This window comes from Ascoidea rubescens (assembly GCF_001661345.1).
Source record: "Ascoidea rubescens DSM 1968 unplaced genomic scaffold ASCRUscaffold_22, whole genome shotgun sequence".
Lineage (NCBI taxonomy): Eukaryota > Fungi > Ascomycota > Saccharomycetes > Ascoideales > Ascoideaceae > Ascoidea > Ascoidea rubescens.
In genome coordinates this window covers 1-18,554 of record NW_017962934.1, presented here as the reverse complement: position 1 = coordinate 18,554, position 18,554 = coordinate 1, and the positions used below count along the sequence as shown (strand labels likewise).

At 38.4% G+C, this 18,554-nt stretch overlaps 4 protein-coding genes across 4 annotated transcripts; 3 read left to right on the top strand and 1 right to left on the bottom strand.

The window, feature by feature from the left end:
• Positions 1-1,597: 1,597 nt before the first annotated feature.
• Positions 1,598-1,982, top strand: ASCRUDRAFT_129989 (uncharacterized protein). Its single transcript, XM_020189016.1, has one exon. The coding sequence runs from the start codon at positions 1,650-1,652 to the stop codon at positions 1,842-1,844; it is 195 nt and encodes a 64-aa protein (XP_020044289.1). The 5' UTR covers positions 1,598-1,649; the 3' UTR covers positions 1,845-1,982.
• Positions 1,983-2,568: 586 nt separating this feature from the next.
• On the bottom strand, positions 2,569-3,540 carry ASCRUDRAFT_10591 (uncharacterized protein; the record flags this gene model as incomplete). The annotated part of the gene is made up of 3 exons (XM_020188632.1): positions 2,569-2,879; positions 2,961-2,968; positions 3,377-3,540. 3 exons carry the CDS (start codon positions 3,538-3,540, stop codon positions 2,569-2,571), a joined length of 483 nt encoding a protein of 160 aa, XP_020044288.1.
• Positions 3,541-5,667: 2,127 nt separating this feature from the next.
• ASCRUDRAFT_78230 (uncharacterized protein) lies at positions 5,668-6,058 on the top strand. Its single transcript, XM_020194179.1, has one exon. It carries the CDS (start codon positions 5,860-5,862, stop codon positions 6,046-6,048), a length of 189 nt encoding a protein of 62 aa, XP_020044287.1. The 5' UTR covers positions 5,668-5,859; the 3' UTR covers positions 6,049-6,058.
• Positions 6,059-13,366: 7,308 nt separating this feature from the next.
• ASCRUDRAFT_72983 (uncharacterized protein) lies at positions 13,367-13,732 on the top strand (the record flags this gene model as incomplete). Its single annotated transcript, XM_020192136.1, has 1 exon — positions 13,367-13,732. The coding sequence occupies one exon, from the start codon at positions 13,367-13,369 to the stop codon at positions 13,730-13,732; it is 366 nt and encodes a 121-aa protein (XP_020044286.1).
• Between the last annotated feature and the right edge of the window lie 4,822 nt (positions 13,733-18,554).

Sequence of the window (18,554 nt, the reverse complement as noted above, 5' to 3'; positions counted from 1 at the left end):
ATATCATTTTCAACTTTCGCTCAATGTTTGATCTTCATCCAAATGAATGTTTTTTATATTCAGAACGACATCAATGGATGATTGTCAATAAAGAAAATATTAAGGCGAATTTAAGTGTGAACCCTTAGGATTGACCCGGCCGATATTTGTCTTCCTACCAATAGAAACCAACCTTCACGTGAAACACAATTCTTCAAAATGCTGACTTTATCATACAAATTCAATAAAATTTCTATAACTAAAGCTACTTTGAAGGCAAAACTGTTGTAGCGAATCCATGATAATATATAAAGGTAAAGGAGTATTTAATAAAAAGGAACAAAAAAAAGATCGTCAGTCCCTTTTATAGGTAACTGGGTGGTCACAAAGCCTCACCGGGGCAGACCGGTTACAGAAACCGAGGGACCGAATGTAGGCATCCGGGAGGCTCAGAACAGCCCTTAACCCAGTAACTAGACCTCAGAGGATAGGGTCAATGTAGTCAAACATTGTAGAGAACGTGCCAGCGACCATTCCCGTTGGCCAAGCGGTTATTAGGTGTGAGTGCTAAACATAGTCCCCAGATGTCCGCTGACGGACGCAGGGTAGTAGGTTCGAATCCCAGCCACAGTTTTCCAATGAAAAGCATCTTGGGATGAGAAAAATAGGTTTCTATGAAATGCTGGCATGGGCGTTGGACTAGGATAGCTTCTCCAGCCTCTCATGCAATGAGGCATGAAAAGCTTTCTTGCCTTCTCCATCAAAAACGTTACCCGGCCAGCTCGTTTGCTCACGAGTACCCAATTTTTCTGAACCGCTGTTCGGACTACAATCATAGACTTCTATATCAAATCAAACGATAATCAATAATAAAAGTATTAAAAATCGAATAGTAATCACATGAAATGCAAATTCAAGTCTGTTATAATACCAACTTCAACCTTTGGAGAGAAGAAAACAAAAGAAAACCAGTAATATAGTTAACTTGAAATCTCTGAAAAAATAATATAATTATATTCAGCCAACCAAAATTTATGACAATATTGCAGCATATCCGTCACAATATCGAGCAAATAAATATAATTGGATTAAACAATCCAGGCGAGCGGCAAAGCCAACACAAAACCAATCCAATCGTTGAGAACATCTATTGCACTAGCTGAACAGTGCACAACTGAAAATGTCAGTCAGCATATCAGCAACAATATTGTGAAGATCACCTCCTCCTACAGCAACAAAAACGTTGCACCACATTGTATCTAGTAATCGATAATTAAAATATGCTTACAACTTTAGTGATTGAATTGATGCATGGCCGAGGCATTTGAGGAGCTGTATTCTGCGTAAATGATTGGTTTAGCATCAATTGCCTCAATCGATTTAACTAACCACATTTGGCGAACTGTAGGTTGACCGCGTTATAAGCGCAAATAGACTCTCTATTAATAGTGAACAAAACAAGACAATTAGGTTTTCCGCGCTTCCAACTAACTTTGTCTACATTCTTATCCACTGAATATTGATTTCGTCGCAGTCAATTGGCAAGATACGTCGCTGAGTTGTTTTGGAAATATGGAAAAAACTGATCTGACGGCAGAAGTCAGTTAGCAAAGGACAACGGCTATGCAACTAAAGATCATAGAGATTTTCATTCAAATTCTAAATTGAATATGGGTGGCCCTCCCGCATCCGGTTTGATCAATTTAATTGCAATTGCACAACTAGACATTTGCCATGCGGTGAGAGCAGATAATAATGCAACAAGTGATCCGGTAGTTAATGATCCTTCAACCCTCAACTCAGAAGCGCCTGATGTGGCAATCCCTTCGTACGCGCAAAATATCAATGGTGTACCATGGATCTGAATAGCATTTTCGTTGAAGTGTGGAGCGTCACTCTGACACGGTTTTCCGTTTTGAAAATTCAATATTTCTTTGCTACAACTGCAGATGAAGCAGTCGTGTGAGAGTTCCCGCAGCGGCTTTCATACTCCCGTTTATTCTGAAACGTGATTTATCGGCTACACTGACGCCTCAGCTGCTTCGGCAATCATATATTGCTCAGCATATATTTCATGCACGCGGTGTCGTTTGTCTTTTGATCTATTTAGTATACGTTGCTCTGCTAAGGTATGTCGCAACGCAATGGATTTGAATGCATTAAAAATTTGTTTTTAGCAACGGCCACCAGTCATAGTATCAGTGCATTGACTGAGTGGGTGCAATTGTCGTGCTGATTTAAAATACTCACAATGAAGAAATGCAGGAAGCTATGTCATTTATGTTGCGGCAGTGCTTCACCATAAAATATTTCAGTTGCACATTTTTTAGTTGGCAGTTCATTGGTTTTGATGCTACGGTGGTGAGGAACCCTGTAGCATTTTCGTACAGATTAACGATGGAAGGAGTTTCAGGAAATGTAATTTGTGAAAACTAGGTGATCCGTCACCCAACAAATCTCGCGTTAGCAGGATCACCAGTGTATGCTGACTTGCCGGTAAGGATTTTACAACAGCAATCATCATTAATTATATCAGGGTGATATACCATCAGATTAGATTTGCTATGGAAACCTGCTTTAATGCTTTAATTAGGAAGCACCGTTGATAATTGGAACTGCATGAATAGCTCTAGCAGCGTTGGCGGCGTTTGTAACAGCAATGGAATATGTGAACTTTGACTTGTGTTGAGTGGCATTTGTTGAGCCATGTCTTAATGATTTCTGGCTAATGTGAATGTCATCAAGATCTCGATGACTGCTTTTTTGGATTGCGGCAAGCTGGATTGTATGCAATTTAGCACTGGAGTTTGCTCTACTAACGTCATTATTATTAACTCTGGATGCATTTGACTCCGTTAATTCCAATTTCTTGACATCGGAATTATTATTTTTTCGATCATCTCACCTGATGCCATTTTAGTCATTATTTTATTTGATGTAACTATCAAATCTTCTGTGTAACCCAATTGTGGATGAGTTACCTCTGTCACTAATGGCAGTGGTGAAATTTTTTATCATCAGACCAGCGACAGTAGCGATAACTCCGGCCGCAAGTGAAATTGTTGGTTTCATGGCAAAAGATGATGCTTCATCAAATGCAATGCTGGCTTTATCACTGCGACATGAAAACCTAACACCTATACTGCCGTTTCGGAAGTTGGACACTCAATCAACTTTTCTACTCATGATGGAGCCAAAATGGACTTAGAAGACACCAGCATCACGCAGCTTGAATTGCTTGATCAATTTGTCAATGATGGCAAAAACATCTGATCCAAACTGCCTCAACCGCACAGCAGTTCATTAACATCCCTAAAGTCATTTAATGTGAGCAATTGACCGCCTGTCTTAATTGGTGAAGATCAAATTCTTTCGAAGAACATTCCTCAGCACCGACTTAATAGACGAAGATTCATGAACATTTGCTTTGATTAACATGAACGTGATTTCTGTCACTTTTTTGGTTTGCAAACGTAAAGCGACGACATTGTTATGAGACTTATAGAAATCTGAAACTTTACGTTTGATTTCTTTGTATTTGCAACTGTTCTTATGTAGCATGGACCTGTACTTGTCATCAATGAAACTGCTTGATCAGTCTTATGCAATCCGCGTTAAATCCATTCTGATCAATATACAAGGCGGACATCAGTCAATGATTTCTCAGCAGTTGTGGCCGCAACCACATAGTTTGAATATGCATCAGTAATGGTGAAGAAATAAAGTGATTCTTAAACAGCAATGGGTGCCATTGGCACTTAATATCAACATGATGGAGACGAAAAACCGTAGTGGCCTGAGTAGCAGACGGCTGTTAATAGATTTGGTCCCTTTTCAATTGCTGCAAATCTGACATTTTGTACTACTAGCAGCGGAAATGTCATAGACGCTTGTCACATCAGCTGGGGCAACGAAACGTTCACACATTATTGAAGTTGCTGTGTTCACCAGCTAATGCACCATTCCAGTAAAAACAATGGAATATGAATCAGAGTTACCCCTTTTTGCTTGTACCAGCAAAAATTCAAAATTGATTCACTCCATGAGAAGCAAAACGAACTTCATCTGATCATCTACCATTCCAAAGCGTCACTAGGGCATTACCTCTGACATCAACGATAATGTCACCATTACCAGTAATAGATTCAAAGTCGGCACGTTTGACCCTGAAGCAAGCAATGTTAGCATTGATATGCTGAGAACCACCCTAGTCAAAATTGATTCATTAGGAGTTCAACAGCTTGTTGCTAGTGAGTTTCAAGAAGCAAGCAAACAGCGACTAATCAACCTTGTGAACAAGGAGAGCCGCTGGAGCAGTAGGAGCAACCGTTAAATCTGAAGACTCTCGAAACTAGGCGTCGTGCCAAACAGCTTGGGGTAAATTGCCTCCTCTTGCTTCAACGATCGGTTGTGATAAATTACTGTTGTGGCCCTTTAAATGGTCAATTGGCAGGCGAGACGAGCGCTGTTAAACCTGAGTTACCCGCTTTTCTTCATGACCAAGATGACTGGTAACAGGTCTTGAAATCGCAAATCTGATTTTGTAATGTTTTGCCATTTGAGGATGCACTTCTTGACCGTTGGTGGTGTACGAATTTGAGGCTGCTTAAAGCATTTTAGAAAATCACTCAGCATTTTAGTCATTGAACGATTTGCAGTAACATTCATTAAATGGTTTATTGTAATCACTTTTGTTGATTAATGAATTTCGCCCTTGACCGGAAGTAAGTGAGTTAGTCATAAGGACCGCAAGTTCAACATCAATTGCATCCTAAATATCCTCCTTGCTAACTAATGCTTGTGGGCCATACAGTCATTGTGCAATTCCTGTTTTAATACTCCGGGAACTAATCCGGCAGTAACTGATCTCTAGCCTATGCAATCAACTGTAACATAAATTGCCTCTGAATTAACATCATCAGAATGAGCAACGGGTTCCTTTATACAAACTTGAACCATCTGAATTAGCTGAGCAGGTTTGAAATTGAAGAACAATGAGCAATTAGCAAAGTCAGCATTCTCAATTAGTTTCTTCGATTGTTGGCAGAATGAATTTGTCGTTTGACTTGCAAACTGTTGTTCCAAATGCATGAGCTGCATAAAGCTATAACTTATATTGGAAAGAACAACGTAGAAGAGATCGGCAGCCCATGATGTGAGCCGCCGGCATGGTTACATTTTTCTTTCGGCGTCTGTCACCGGGCTGCTGCTGTGACGATCTGTGATCTCCTCCAGTTTTTTTCAAAAAAGGCTGACGATCATTTGAACGTTTTTGTATCATCTTTACTTTTTCATCATAATATAAATCCCTGATTTGCTACAACATGGGAATAGCAAAATTCCGATCAGCCGGTTCCAGAATCAAATAAGATAAGGAATGCATCTAATCTTTTATTTTGGGCCTGCGTGTTGAATTTCAAAGCTGCGCTGTTTGGTGCATGTGATCAGGTTTTCAATAAAACAGGTGTTATTTTAGTTGATGATGTCGATTCACATGTAGTTAAGGTTACTTTGGAATTTATTTGCCATGCGTTGGTGTCAGGCGGATCGGTTCGTGCAACATTGGAGAAGATGCAATACAGCAAATGAAATGGCCGTGAAGCACTAGTGAGCTCGCTGATGCTATACGATACTACATGTGTTGAATCAGCTATAAATATGCTCAAATCGCTCACTTCCAGTATTTGGCAACTCACATTGTTTAATAAAAACGATTGCAATAGATTCATTGTTGACATTCAGAACAATATTTTCATCCTTTACAATGTGATCAAGTTGCTGCTTCTTTCTATGCTGCTTCTTTTCCAGAAACCACCTACGCTGAACCAATGCTTACTCAATTTCAGACCATCACAAAATTACATTCTCCAACGCAAAACGATGGCGAATCATGTTGGTGATGATGCGTTTGCCGGTAGATCAGATTCAACCACGCTAGTCTCTGTTGGTGAAAACTATTCAGGAATCCAAAACAAAAAAGTATCACATGCTATCGTTGCGACCACAAAGGGCTACTCGTTTGTGAGTGTTTGGCACTACGGACTGCTTCTCCTGATCCATCAATTCTAGCTGGTGGCTGTACTGTTGTAGCTGCTTTCCATGTTCACATTTTGATCAGATATTGGTTGAATGTTCGTTGAAACGAACTACGAACTAGATATTGAGCTGCAAATGGTTCTTGTTTGACTCTGGAGCTTCTAAATATATCTGTGCCAACGCTGATTGGCTCAACCACTATCTGCTTTTTTTAAGTAAGATTGCTAGTATTGGTGACACTATTGTTGAAGTGAAAGGCATTGGCCTTGCACTGCGTCTGAACGGTGAATCATTTAAGAATGTTCATCAAGCTCCCTATCGTGCAAATCAAATTTCAATTAAAGCTGCTGCACATGATGGGGCCTGCTTGTGGGTCTAAGATATTTGAATTTACTTGAATGGTGGATTTGCTGGAAAAAGAACAGTTAGAAAATGATGTGAATTTCACGTCTCCTAATTTGCTGTTGCGCTAACTACTAGAAGCAGGCATGATCGATTTGGTTATCTCAGTGAGTGTGCTGCGAAAAAAATAGCGAAACATTATGGAGTTTCTGCTGCTGCTGTTCCGAAATTTGACTCTTAATTCAATGGAAGCGCAACCAAATCTGTTAGTAAGTCTTCTGACGAACCGGCCTCCGCTGTTGACGGATCATTTTATCTGGATATTGATGAGCCAATGCCAGTTGTTGCTGTTGACGATAGTCCTTATTTTTATAGCATTGATTGTGATTACTGAGAAAATTGTTTTAAGCCTTGCGCATATCTGCTATTGGTCTGCCGGTGTCTGTCACCGGTCGGCTGCGAGAGCTTCAGCAATCACACCCGGTTGCTTTTAAAACGGGCTGGCTGTCTCTTCTAATATCTTTTCTTTTATATGTAATTCGACGCTAATACCTTGGGATGGGCTTGGTACAACATCAAGTGAGCCAACCAGCCAATGTTGCTGGCTAAAATCACAAAATCTAAAGGATTCCGTTGGCACTACTATTTGGGTTGCAGTATTATATCGTAAAGCTGTTCCGTTTGGTCCGTTGGTTCAAACATTTATCTCAAAAAAATTAAATTTTGTTGTTAATGCAGATTTATACAAAGCTAACATTGCTTTCAGTTCCGTTTGCCACTCGTCAGTTACAGGCCGACTGGATCCCACTGCTTTGGAAGATCGGGTATAGAATAGGTGGGATTGCTGTCCGGTAATAGGTGACCTGGAGTAGCTCGATGGAACGATCGGTGTTGAGGATGCAATGATTATGACCAGGTCAGGCACTTCGGGTATTTTGGGAGATCCATTATCCATTAAAACAGATCTCAACAATTTCTTTAATGAAATTGCTTGCAATATTTACAAGCTCTAGAATAGCGACCAAGTTGCTTCCAATCTTTTTGCTGCTTCTGTTTTGGACACCGCTTACGCTGAAAGTTTCTTACTCAATTTACCGGTGATCCCAAAATTGGAAATTTTGTCTCTTGGAACTTTGCAGCGCGACCATGTCGTGCTGGATCATCAATTGCAGCTGATGTTTCTGCTGCTCAGGCTCTGGGGATGCCTCCATCGTTGATCAGACGCCGTTTCCTTGCCTCTTGAAAATAAGTAGCATCCTCATGTTACATTCCAAATTGATTAATTTTTATTCTGGTGCTGCTCAACAAATTTTTGCTAACGTATATTAGCTAAGCTAATTAAGTAGGTTTTCAGGTCAAATTGCTGGTATTGCTGACACTATTGGTCATATCAATGGCATTGATATTCTGTTGAATCTCAACGGTGAATTGTTAGAAAATGCTCTTCATGCCCACTTTAATGAAAACATAAGTTGGATCTCTTTTGCTACAGATTAGGTGCGGTGGTTCTCATTCAAAAATGATTGCGTTTATTTGAATGGTGCAATAGCTGGCAAAACCACATCTTCAGGATTAAATGAACGTCTCCTTACCCCATCTGATATTGCGATAATTACTATAAACTGCTACAACGTTAAGGTCTTCTAAATGGGACAGGTTCAACAGTTTTGCCCAAAACTTTATTTTATTTCTGCTGCTGCTGTTTGCAAAAGAGAGTTTTCCCACAAAACACAACAGACCAATATTATTAAGAAGTGGTCGACACGACCGCACCGCTGCTCTTGGTCGTTTCATGTTGATATAGTGTGCCGATGCCACTTGTTGCCGTTGATCAGAGTGTTTAGTTTTTTAATATTTTTGATGATTGCTGGAGGTAAGTGGTTGTTGCTCCATTTCTTACACGATCATTAGCTGCTCACAAGATCCTATATTATATTTAAATCAGTCAAGTCTTATCGGATAGATCGGTTCATACGGTCAGATCTGATTAGGCAATTGCATCGAAGCTGTTGAACGACTTTTGAGAATTTGAATCATTCAAACAAGATATGTCTGCTACTTATGAATCTCTCCAAGATGGATTAGCTGATGTTTAGCAAAAGCAATTGTGACAAAATCGGAGACACGGTTAACAAAAGCTAACGATTTTCATTATCGGTTGATTGAAGCTGTGATGTTAGCAGTGATTTTGATTAATTCGATTTCATCAAGCAAAGCACTCGAATGAATGCACCGTTTGAATTATTTTATGAAAGAAAACCAACTCCTGCTGCGTTGAAGGTGCTTGGTTTTGGTTCTTATGCCATGACTCTCAAACAGTTCAAAAATGCTAATTAAGTGATACAAAAGTTTTCAGTGACATTGATGGCTAAGACAGAAGTAGGAAGGGCTGCCGAGCGTACACTCTAATTCACGGCTGAGTTGCTCTAATTATAATTTGTCCCGTAAAAGAAAACAAAATTTTGGTTTGAGGCTTCATCATTCGCAGCCATTTTACCAACAATTGAATCTGCCGTTGGAGTGACACCAATTCCTGCTAATGTGATAGGGAAATGATTCTGCTGCTGCCATTGACATTCATCACAGAACCGCAATTGCTCAATTTGATACCTGAAGTAATGACTGCGATAAAGATATTCAACATACCAACATCAGCTCAGATGATGATAAAAAGGATAGTGTCAATGACGATGAACTGCATTCGATGGAATATCCTGCATCCAATAATAATAATGATCAAGCTGCTGATGCCCACTCTATCGCTAAATGTGATAAAAGCCAACTTGTTAATGCTAAAGCCGGTGCTGAATCTGATAAAGCTCCAGTTGCTGCAACCAAAGGAATATGCCTCAAGTATCTTAATGACATTGAAAATGTATTTTAATGAATCACAGCTGAATCAAAAATGGCGTTCAAAACCGGACTTCATTGACATATATAGCGGCTGCCCGTATTGCTCCTACTTCTGTTGAGTCAAATCCTGCGTATCCAATCATCTTAGTTGCTTGGCAATCGAAAATTCTGGCAATTCTAATAAAGAATACTTATTTGTTGGCCGTTGTTGGGGGTATTAAATTTAGTCTGCATCAACTGGTGAGCCTAATAAAGCCGAACCTGTTGCTCAACAATTTTCTCCCCTTGACGGAATTGACGATTCCAATGCATTTGGAGCAGCAACTAGGTTTGAAAGTGTTAAAGTTCTTCTGGCAGTTGCAGCAACAGTCATTCTAAGTTTATCAACTGAAATTGGCAACTGCAATTCTGCATGGTGATATCGACGCGCAAACTTAGATAAAATAAACTTTTGAAGTTGCTAATGCTAAGAATTTTCTGAAAGGTTGGTGGTTTTAAAATTCAATCTTTGAACTCAACAAATGCTTTGTTCGCTGGTACAAAATGATTGTTAATGCTCTCGAATCACTTGGGTTTGAAAGACATTCAGCTGATCGTGCTGTCCTTCATTTTTTAAACAACAACTTCCGCTGCATGCTTTAACTATCGGTGGTTGATCTGATTATTGGCTGCTCATTCAAAGTAATAGTTTAGCAGCTCAAATCCTATTTTTATTAATTATTTAAAATTAAAAACCTTGAAGAAGCTGTTGATGGATTTGATGGACTTGATGTTGCTTAATGCGACGGGAATATTTTGGTATTTTTAGAAATCTCTGTCTGAATGATGATTCATAGCCAAAAAATGGATGAGTCATATTATTAGGCAAAATAAATGATGTCAAGCCATACATGGTGCTTCTTTACACAAATGGGTTTCAGTTAAATGCTGAAGAATCATCAATTCACAAATCATTTGTTAGATAGTTGATTTTTGCTCCAAATGGCTTTAGGTATGATATTGCGTCTGCTGCCATGCTCTTCAGTCGATATCATCGTAGACCATGCATGATTTTTTGAAGTTGTGCTAATTGGGTGTTGAAGTATTTTAACGCAAACATATTAATGGTTTATTATGGTGCTGCATCATCAGTTGAGCTAGTTGGATACGTTGACCGTGGTAGGCCGGATACGTTGGTGAACGAGAATTGGCTGGTTGTTATACGCCCCTCAATAATATAAAGCCATATTTTTGGAACTTCAAAAAGCCGCCTTCAGTGGCATTGCTCACTTGGGAAGCTGAATATATTTCACTCATTGAACCAGTCAGAAATGCTGTGTTCCAAATGCCGGTTCTCAAATATATTGGTACAAATGATGAAGAATCAGTTATTTTTGGTGATAACAATTCCCATAGCAACATGGCTAACCATCGCACAAATCAGAGAAACTCCAAGATTTTTTCAATCAAGTGTCACTTTTTGTCAGACATGTGCAATGTTTACTCTGTTTTTGCATGAGTTGATTATGAGAGACATGTTGGTGATATGATGACTAACGCAGGAAGCGGTCCGGCTGAAAATCTTTCATAAAGTTGCTTCAGTGATTTTATTGTTGTTAGCTTTGCTTCTGTTGTTTACGTCGTTTTTGGTGTCATTGGAATATTATTGTTTGTTTGATTTGTTGTTTGTTATGCTGCGGTATTGTTAAACATTTGTTTGGCCGACGGTAGTAATATTACCTCCACAAGAGTTACAATATGGTTGGACAAATGATTGGTTTTTTCTCTACAACATGTTTGTGTTAATATTAAAAATTATTTGGCTTTTGAATTTCATTCAGTTAACTTTTGATTTTTGAATATCTTTATTGTTGTGTAGCAGTTCACTTATATCGGTGCCATGATTGTAGCCTGAACAGTCGTATAAAAAAATAGCATCTTGGAAACCAACAAATTATGTAACTGGCGGGTAACCTTCTTGACGCACAGAGCAAAGCACCTTCCAATTCCTCATTCTTTAATGGTTGAGAAGCGCTTCCCGGGCACGACCCTGATGTGACCCTTTGGATGTCTACATTCGGACCGTCCGTGTCTGTCACCGATTAGTTGGCGTGACGCACTGTGGTGCTACCTAGTTTCCTATTGAAGGAACAGACGATCTCCTCTACGTTCGTTCTTCTTATATACTATATTATCGTAATATATTATCATGGATTCGCTACAGCCGGCTATCAGGCAAATTTGAAATGTTCGCTGCAAGCATCAATGAATCTAACGGATGCAGCTCACTTAACTATTTGAAAATCCTGTTTAATTTCAAAGCTGCTCAGCTTGGTAGGTTGGTCTAAGTTTTCATGAAAGGAATGTTATTTTTGCTGATGATGTTGATTTGGACAAAGTTTATATTGCTGTTCATTTCATTACCTAAACGCCGGTTGCTGCGGATAAGATTCCGCTGCATTACAATAGGTACTGTATAATAGCGGTATGGCTGCCAAGTATTGGCTAAGTTGGTGAAGATTTTTGTGACTGTTTGTGTTGAAACTGTATCATTATGACTAACTCACTTACTTCTGGTCAGTGGCACAATACATTATCCAATTGAGGGATTACAATAAATTGCTTAACGAATGCTATTGCAGTATTGTTAATGTCTAAATGCTGATTGCTTTGCTGTCTGAGTTGATGATGCTTCACTGTTGGACACCTCCTACAGTGAGAAGTAGCTGATCAAGTCACTGATGATTTTATAATTGCATTTGCTACTGCAAAACCTTTGGCCAATCATCTTGGAAATGAACAATTGGCTGGTAGCTCAGGTTCAACAACACTCGTTTCTGCTGGTGAAAAACCATTCAAGAGGCCAAGACAATAAAATATCACATTCTATCGTTGTAGCAAGAAATGACAATTCGTTGGTAACTGTTTGGCACCACGGCTAGTTTCTCGAAAGTCATCATTTCCAGCCGATGCTTCTACTGCTGCTGCTGTTCTGCTTGTTCACAAAATTGATTAGTCGCTGTTTGCTCGTTCGTTGAAACTAAAATAGCAACAGGGCGTGAATCTGCAAAAGGATCTATTTTGACTCTGTTACTTCTCATCATATTTATGCTAACGATGAGTGGTTCATCGACTTAATTCTTAATCTTCGTCTTATTATTGGTATTGGTGATACTATCGTTGATGTCAAAGGAATTAGTGTTGTGATGAATCGGAAAGGTGGATTATTAAACAGTGCTTGTTATGCTCCCCATAGTGAAAATGTAAATGTAATATCCGCAGGTACAAGTTATATGGCGTGGTTTTTCAGTGAATGACAATTGTGTTAATATGGTCGGTGCATTAGCTAGTAAAAAAGCAGTTTCAGAATTAATGAGATGCTTCGTAGCCCCATCCTCTGTCGAGTTAATTACTACAAATTCGCAAGAAGGGATATATCACGCAAATGAGGCTGTTGCAAGGGATATAACGAGGGTCTAAGGCATTTCTGCTACTGGTAGTTCAAAATGTCAGTTTTGTCTCAAATGTAAACCTATCAAATTAATTAGTAAGTCATTTGCAAATCAGTTCACCACGGCACTTCGTATTCATCATGTTGATTCTGTAGGGCCAATGGGAATAGTTGCTGATCCAGAAACTCGTTATTTCTTGACTACTGTTGATGAATTCTCAAGAGATATGGTTGTGGATTCAGCTGCTACATTACCATTAGCTGCTGCAGCTTTGTATTTTATAATTAATTTTTTTATCTACTATTGGATTTAAATGGTCATACAGTCAGCTCCGATAACGTGTTTGCATCTAAGCTGTCCAAAAATGCTTGTCAATCCGAAGGAACCAAAAGTAAAAAGTCAGTTTCTTATGGGTGTTATTAGAATGGGGCGTTCAACGTTGGCAAAAAACAATGGTGACAAAAGTGTGGACAATATCAATTGAATTATACGTTTTTGATTGGCTGTGCAATGCAGCTGCGATGTGTGCGGTGTGTTTGATGTGTATGAGTCCTACCAAACAATGGAATCGGTGGAAGTCTATTTCGTAATTATTTTAAGGACAAATATCTACTGCTGATCGGTTTGGGGTGGTTGGATCTGCTGCTTACGCCACGATCCTTAAACAAATCAAATCAACCAACATATGTGATACAGGTGTCCTCCGTCCTTTTGTTGGTTACGACATGAGTACAAAGGCCTACAGAGTTTCCAATCAATTTCATTGCTCTGTTGTTGTCAGTTGTTTTCGTCGCTTTGATAGAACCGATTTTACTTTCAAAGAAGCATCATTTGCAGCCATTAATCCAAAAATTCAATCAGCGATTGGAGTCGGACCTACTGCGGCTCGTGTTACGGGGGATAATGTTTCCACTGCTATCAACGACATTGATTACTCAACTGCATTTGAGTTACGCGATATATCGATATGTAACGACAAAAATAATGATAAAGATATTTACTTCAGCATAGACGATGGAGAAGAAAATAGTGTCCACGAAGATGAGTTCGATTCAAAAGAATCTGTTCCATCAACTGATAATAATGATTAAGATACAGATGCAGACCCCAGTGCTGGATCTGGCAGGGACCAACTTCGTGGAACAAAAAACGTTCCTCAAGACGATCTTGATCAAACTGAAAACGTGCTAAACGGTTTGCAATCAATTCGAAAGATACCATGAAAAACAGGTTTTCTTTGACATATTTGTCTCCTTTATTGATTGCCGCTCCCACTGTTAAACCAAATCCTGCGGACCGATCATGGAAGGTTGCCTGTCAACTAGTGCTTCAAGCAATGCTTAAAGCTAATAATTTGCGGTTGGTTTTTTGTCCAGCTGGTGAAAAACCTGTTGGATGTCGTTGGCTCCATAAAATGAAGATTCCACCAACTGGTGATTATCTTGAAGCCAGATTTGTTTCTCAAAGAATTTCTCTGCTTGATAGTATTGGGTGTACCGTTACATTTTGTGCAGCAATTAGATATGATTGTGTTTGAGTCATCCTTGCTGTTGCAGCATCAAAGTGTTTGAAGGATCATTGAATGAATGTGGCAACAGCAAGCCTGCATAGAGATATGGACGCTGAAATTTACATTAACCAAACTCTTGGATGTGTTAATGCTGAGCATTTTCTATAAGTTTGGAAGTTGCCCAAATCAATTTATGGAATCAATCAATGATCTCTTTGTTGGGACAAGAAAATGCAGAATGCTGTCCAATTGACTGGGTTCCAAAGAGCATCAGCTGTGCATGTTGTGCTTCATCTCTCATAAACAATGAGCAGCTCACGCTTGCATAATATTTGAATGATGTTGTTATTGCCGGATCATTACCTTCAAAGCTTAAGCCTAGAGAATCATATCTCAAATCGTTGTTCAAAGTGAGTGCCGTTAGAATTATTTTGGATTTTTTTTTTGGACTTGACGTTCCTGAAAATAACGACGGTATTTTGGTATCTATGGGGAACTACGTCGCAATAATGTTTTAATAGTTCAAAATGGTTCACTCTCATTGGCAGGTTACACCAATGATGATTAACCCATTGCAGGTGCGACATAAATCAGATGACATTTAGTTAGATCCTAAAAATTTTCCATATTGAAAATCAACTGTCAGATCAATGATTTCAGCCGCAAATTGTCTACAAAATGTTATTGGTTTTGCTGTTATGTTCTCCAGTCGATCTCTAGGTGAGCCACGCATGACGCGTTGAGGTTATCCAAAGCAATGTTAGCTTTGTAAATTGAAACCAATTTACTGTTTATTACATCGCTGCTTAGTCAGTGAATTTGGCTGGATATTAGACTGTGATTGGGCTGGGGACATAGGCGATACAGTATCAGTTGGTGGTTTTAAGTTCCTCATTTTTCGAAGGCCAGTTACGTGGACCTCCACGAAGCAGGGCTCATTGGCCTTGCTGGCCTGTGAAGCTGAACACTTTTAACTTACTGAAGCAGTCGAAGAAGCTGTGTTGCCGATTTAGGCATTCATATATTTTGGTTCAATATTTGTTAAATTAATTATTTATTGCGATGACAATTCTGCTATCAAGTTCGCTTGCTATCCCGCCTATTACCGAATCTCCAACCTTTTTTGATTCAGGTATTATTTAATATGGGGGTTGTGCCACAATGCTTTTAGTCTTGAAGAGTTGATAGTAGTAGTAATTATTCTGATATCTTGGCAAAAACCCTAAGCGCTCCAGTGTGCAAATATCCCACAAACTCATTCATTGATTATTTTGTGGTTAGCTTTGGTTTTTTGATGTCGATGTCCTTTAGGTTTAATCTAATTATTTTTGTGTGTTTCATTTTTGTCGGCTACGCTGCAGTGATGATATTCACTTGGTTCACAGTCACTAGTTTTATTATCTCTTCAACGGTTACAATTTTATTGTTCTACAGGGGTGATTATATTACAAAATTTTCCTGTTGGAATTGTAAGATGCTTGGTTGTGGGTTTGATTTTTTTTTCTTTGATTTTTTTTCTTTATACTTTTGTGCAGAGTTTTATTTTGTGTAAAAGTCCGTGATTGTTGCCTGAACAGTGGTTCGAAAAAATGGGTGTTTCCGCGGAAGCAAACTAACGAACTGGCCTCGTATCGGGCTTGACGCGCATAACAAATCACCGTGTCGGGTGAGTTTGCTTAATTCGTTGGAAGAGCATTTGCGGTACAAGGCACAAGCCAGTATCTCAAAACACCTTTTTACTTTGCCCCAAGATGATTCCATTTAGATGGCCGTGGTTGGGATGCGAACCCTATCGATTGCACCTGTGAGCAGATCTCTGGAGTACATGTTTTGAACTTACACCTCGAAACCGCTCGGCCAAGCCAAACGGTTGTTTGCTGGATCTCCAAAATGATGGATCACATTGACCTGATCGTCAGAAGTTCGGTTTCTGGGTCAAGGAGTGCTTTTGAGTGTTTCCCAGAAGTCCACAGTTTGTCCCTAGGTGTCGGTCACCGGTCTGGTTCCGCGAAGCTTTCTTATCTATTTCAGTTTTTAAATAAGGGGCTGGCGATTTTCTTCGATTCTTTTTCGCATATACTTTGGGACCCTAATCTATTCTCATTGATTCCTTACAACTGCTATTGCAACGCACTAGCCTAAGTTTATAACCATCCATTTTCTTCACGCAATGATGCTTTTGTTTGGATGGCACTAGTTGTGACCGTGCAGGATGTGTTCATTTAGTATCTTGGTTATTGTCATTCTTCTGGTTTTGTGTCGCTCTGTGATTTAGCCTAAATTTTTATGACAGGAGCTGCCAGTTTCTTCTATGATTTGGGTTTTAATATAGTTCTTAATTTTCATGTATTATCATGGATTCCCTACAACAAAAAGAGGTTGTTGTGAGTTACTGAGATGTCGTATTTTAGTTTCTTGGTGTCTGTATCCGGTCAGCTTTGTGTGGCTCTGTGATTTAAACCGGCTCTGTATAAAAAGGGCTCGCGATCTCTTCTGCCGTTTTGTTTTCTATATATTTTTTGTTTTAATAAATCATCATCATTTGGTTACAACATGGTGTCTCTTTGATCTGCAACAACAATTTTTAAAATCGTCGACGACATTCACGGGATTATTTGTGGTCCGGATACTGGCGGGAAAGCGGGGTTTTGTCTAGTTCTCGGAGGTCCACAATGGCTTTCTCGCTAGTTCTCACAGGTGTGCCCTTGGGATGCTTGGTGATCCAATCCACTTCGGTATAAGAGAGGCCGCCATTCTTTGCCCGTTCGTTCTTTTCTTATATTTTTATCTTAATAAAATAGGATCGATCGGTTACAGCATTTAAGGTCTTCTTTAATATATAGCTTCTTACTCCAGTATATTTTCATTGATTGGTTACACGATTGACAGTTAAAAGAATTTTGTGTCAAATTGGCGGTGGATAGTGTTACGAAGCGTTTCTATATTTTTTTTCCTCCATATATTCTATTCAAATAACGACTGGAATACATTAGTTATATCACTTCAATTATTTTGATTTACTATCATCGTACTCTAAATATTTCGCTTTGCTTGATGAAAATCACTTGATAGTTGATATTGTGGTTGTTCAAAAATTCTCCTTCTAGGATAAAGTACTGCTGCAATAGAAGAAAATCAAAAATTTACAATTTATGTCAATTTGGTTCACTATTCAGTATGTGATATTTATTTGAATTTAAAAACCCCCGAGCAGATTCATTCAATTTGATTTAATTCTGTGTTGATAATCAATTGAGAGTTTAGCAATCCGATAAGTCAATTACTTTCTTTAAATCTAAAATTCTAATTATAGATGACACAAAATCTGATTGCAATGAAGCTGCGGATCTGTCTTCATCACCATATTCGTTAAATTTTTTTGTACAACAATGATAAATCCATTTCATGTTCTTAGTTAATTAATCACTTCTCGGTTTGTTACAAATTCACTATGAATCAGACAACTTAACTTAATCATGATGATATATTTTCATTATAGACCATCATCAGATGAGTAATATGAACAAATACATTTTTCACACAATCCATAAGCATAAAATGTGTTGTAAAGGGCTTTCAATAAAGTGATTTGGTTGTTTCGTCATCGAAAATTACGAAATTAAATTTGGAAGATGGAAGACCGCAAAAAATTTTATTTGACAAAGAAAACGATTCAATTTAAAAAGTATACTTTAATCACGGTATTAGTTATCTGATGATTTCACGTTTTCTATGAGCGCCTTATAAATTTCCGGTGTGATTTTTGAATAGCGCAAAAAAGTATACTTGGCAATCAAGGGTTAATTCATTAATATCCAAAATTTTGGTATGATGGGTTTTTTCATTAATTATTCTATTGATTGTTTCAAACAAGTCATTTATATGCATATTGGCATTATTTGGAAGTTTCAAAAAATGGACACTATCCTTCTCAAAATGAAACAATTCAAATATACAAATTGTGTAATAAATAGTATTCAGAGCAAATGGAAACGTGTTCCGGTGGCCCGCAATAAAATAATAACGGTTCCGCTAACTGATATAATATGAATAGTGAGGCATGAACGGACCCCTCGACTTTCTGAAAATTAGAATGGAAAAAAAACCACGCTAATGGTTTAGTGCTGACACATGTGAGTACTGCCCTTATATGTCACCTAATGTTGCTATCAATTGCGAATATTTAAATATCTGTGAAGCCATTCCAGCGGGATTTGCTTGTTACTCAATTAATTTTTTGCATTAATTATTTATTATAAGTATTATTCAATCAATTCAACGTAGTTCTTCATTCTTACGAAAATACATTCTAGTGTTGAAATATTTAAAATTCAAAGCAAAATAAAAATTATTACTACTCGAGGTCAACATCCGCAAATGAAATTATTTAATTGTTTTCAAAT

What these genes read in the sequence shown, in the direction of transcription:
- ASCRUDRAFT_129989 (XM_020189016.1), top strand. Translation starts at nt 1,650, where the DNA reads ATGGGTGGCCCTCCCGCATCCGGTTTGATCAATTTAATTGCAATTGCA.
- ASCRUDRAFT_78230 (XM_020194179.1), top strand. Translation starts at nt 5,860, where the DNA reads ATGGCGAATCATGTTGGTGATGATGCGTTTGCCGGTAGATCAGATTCA.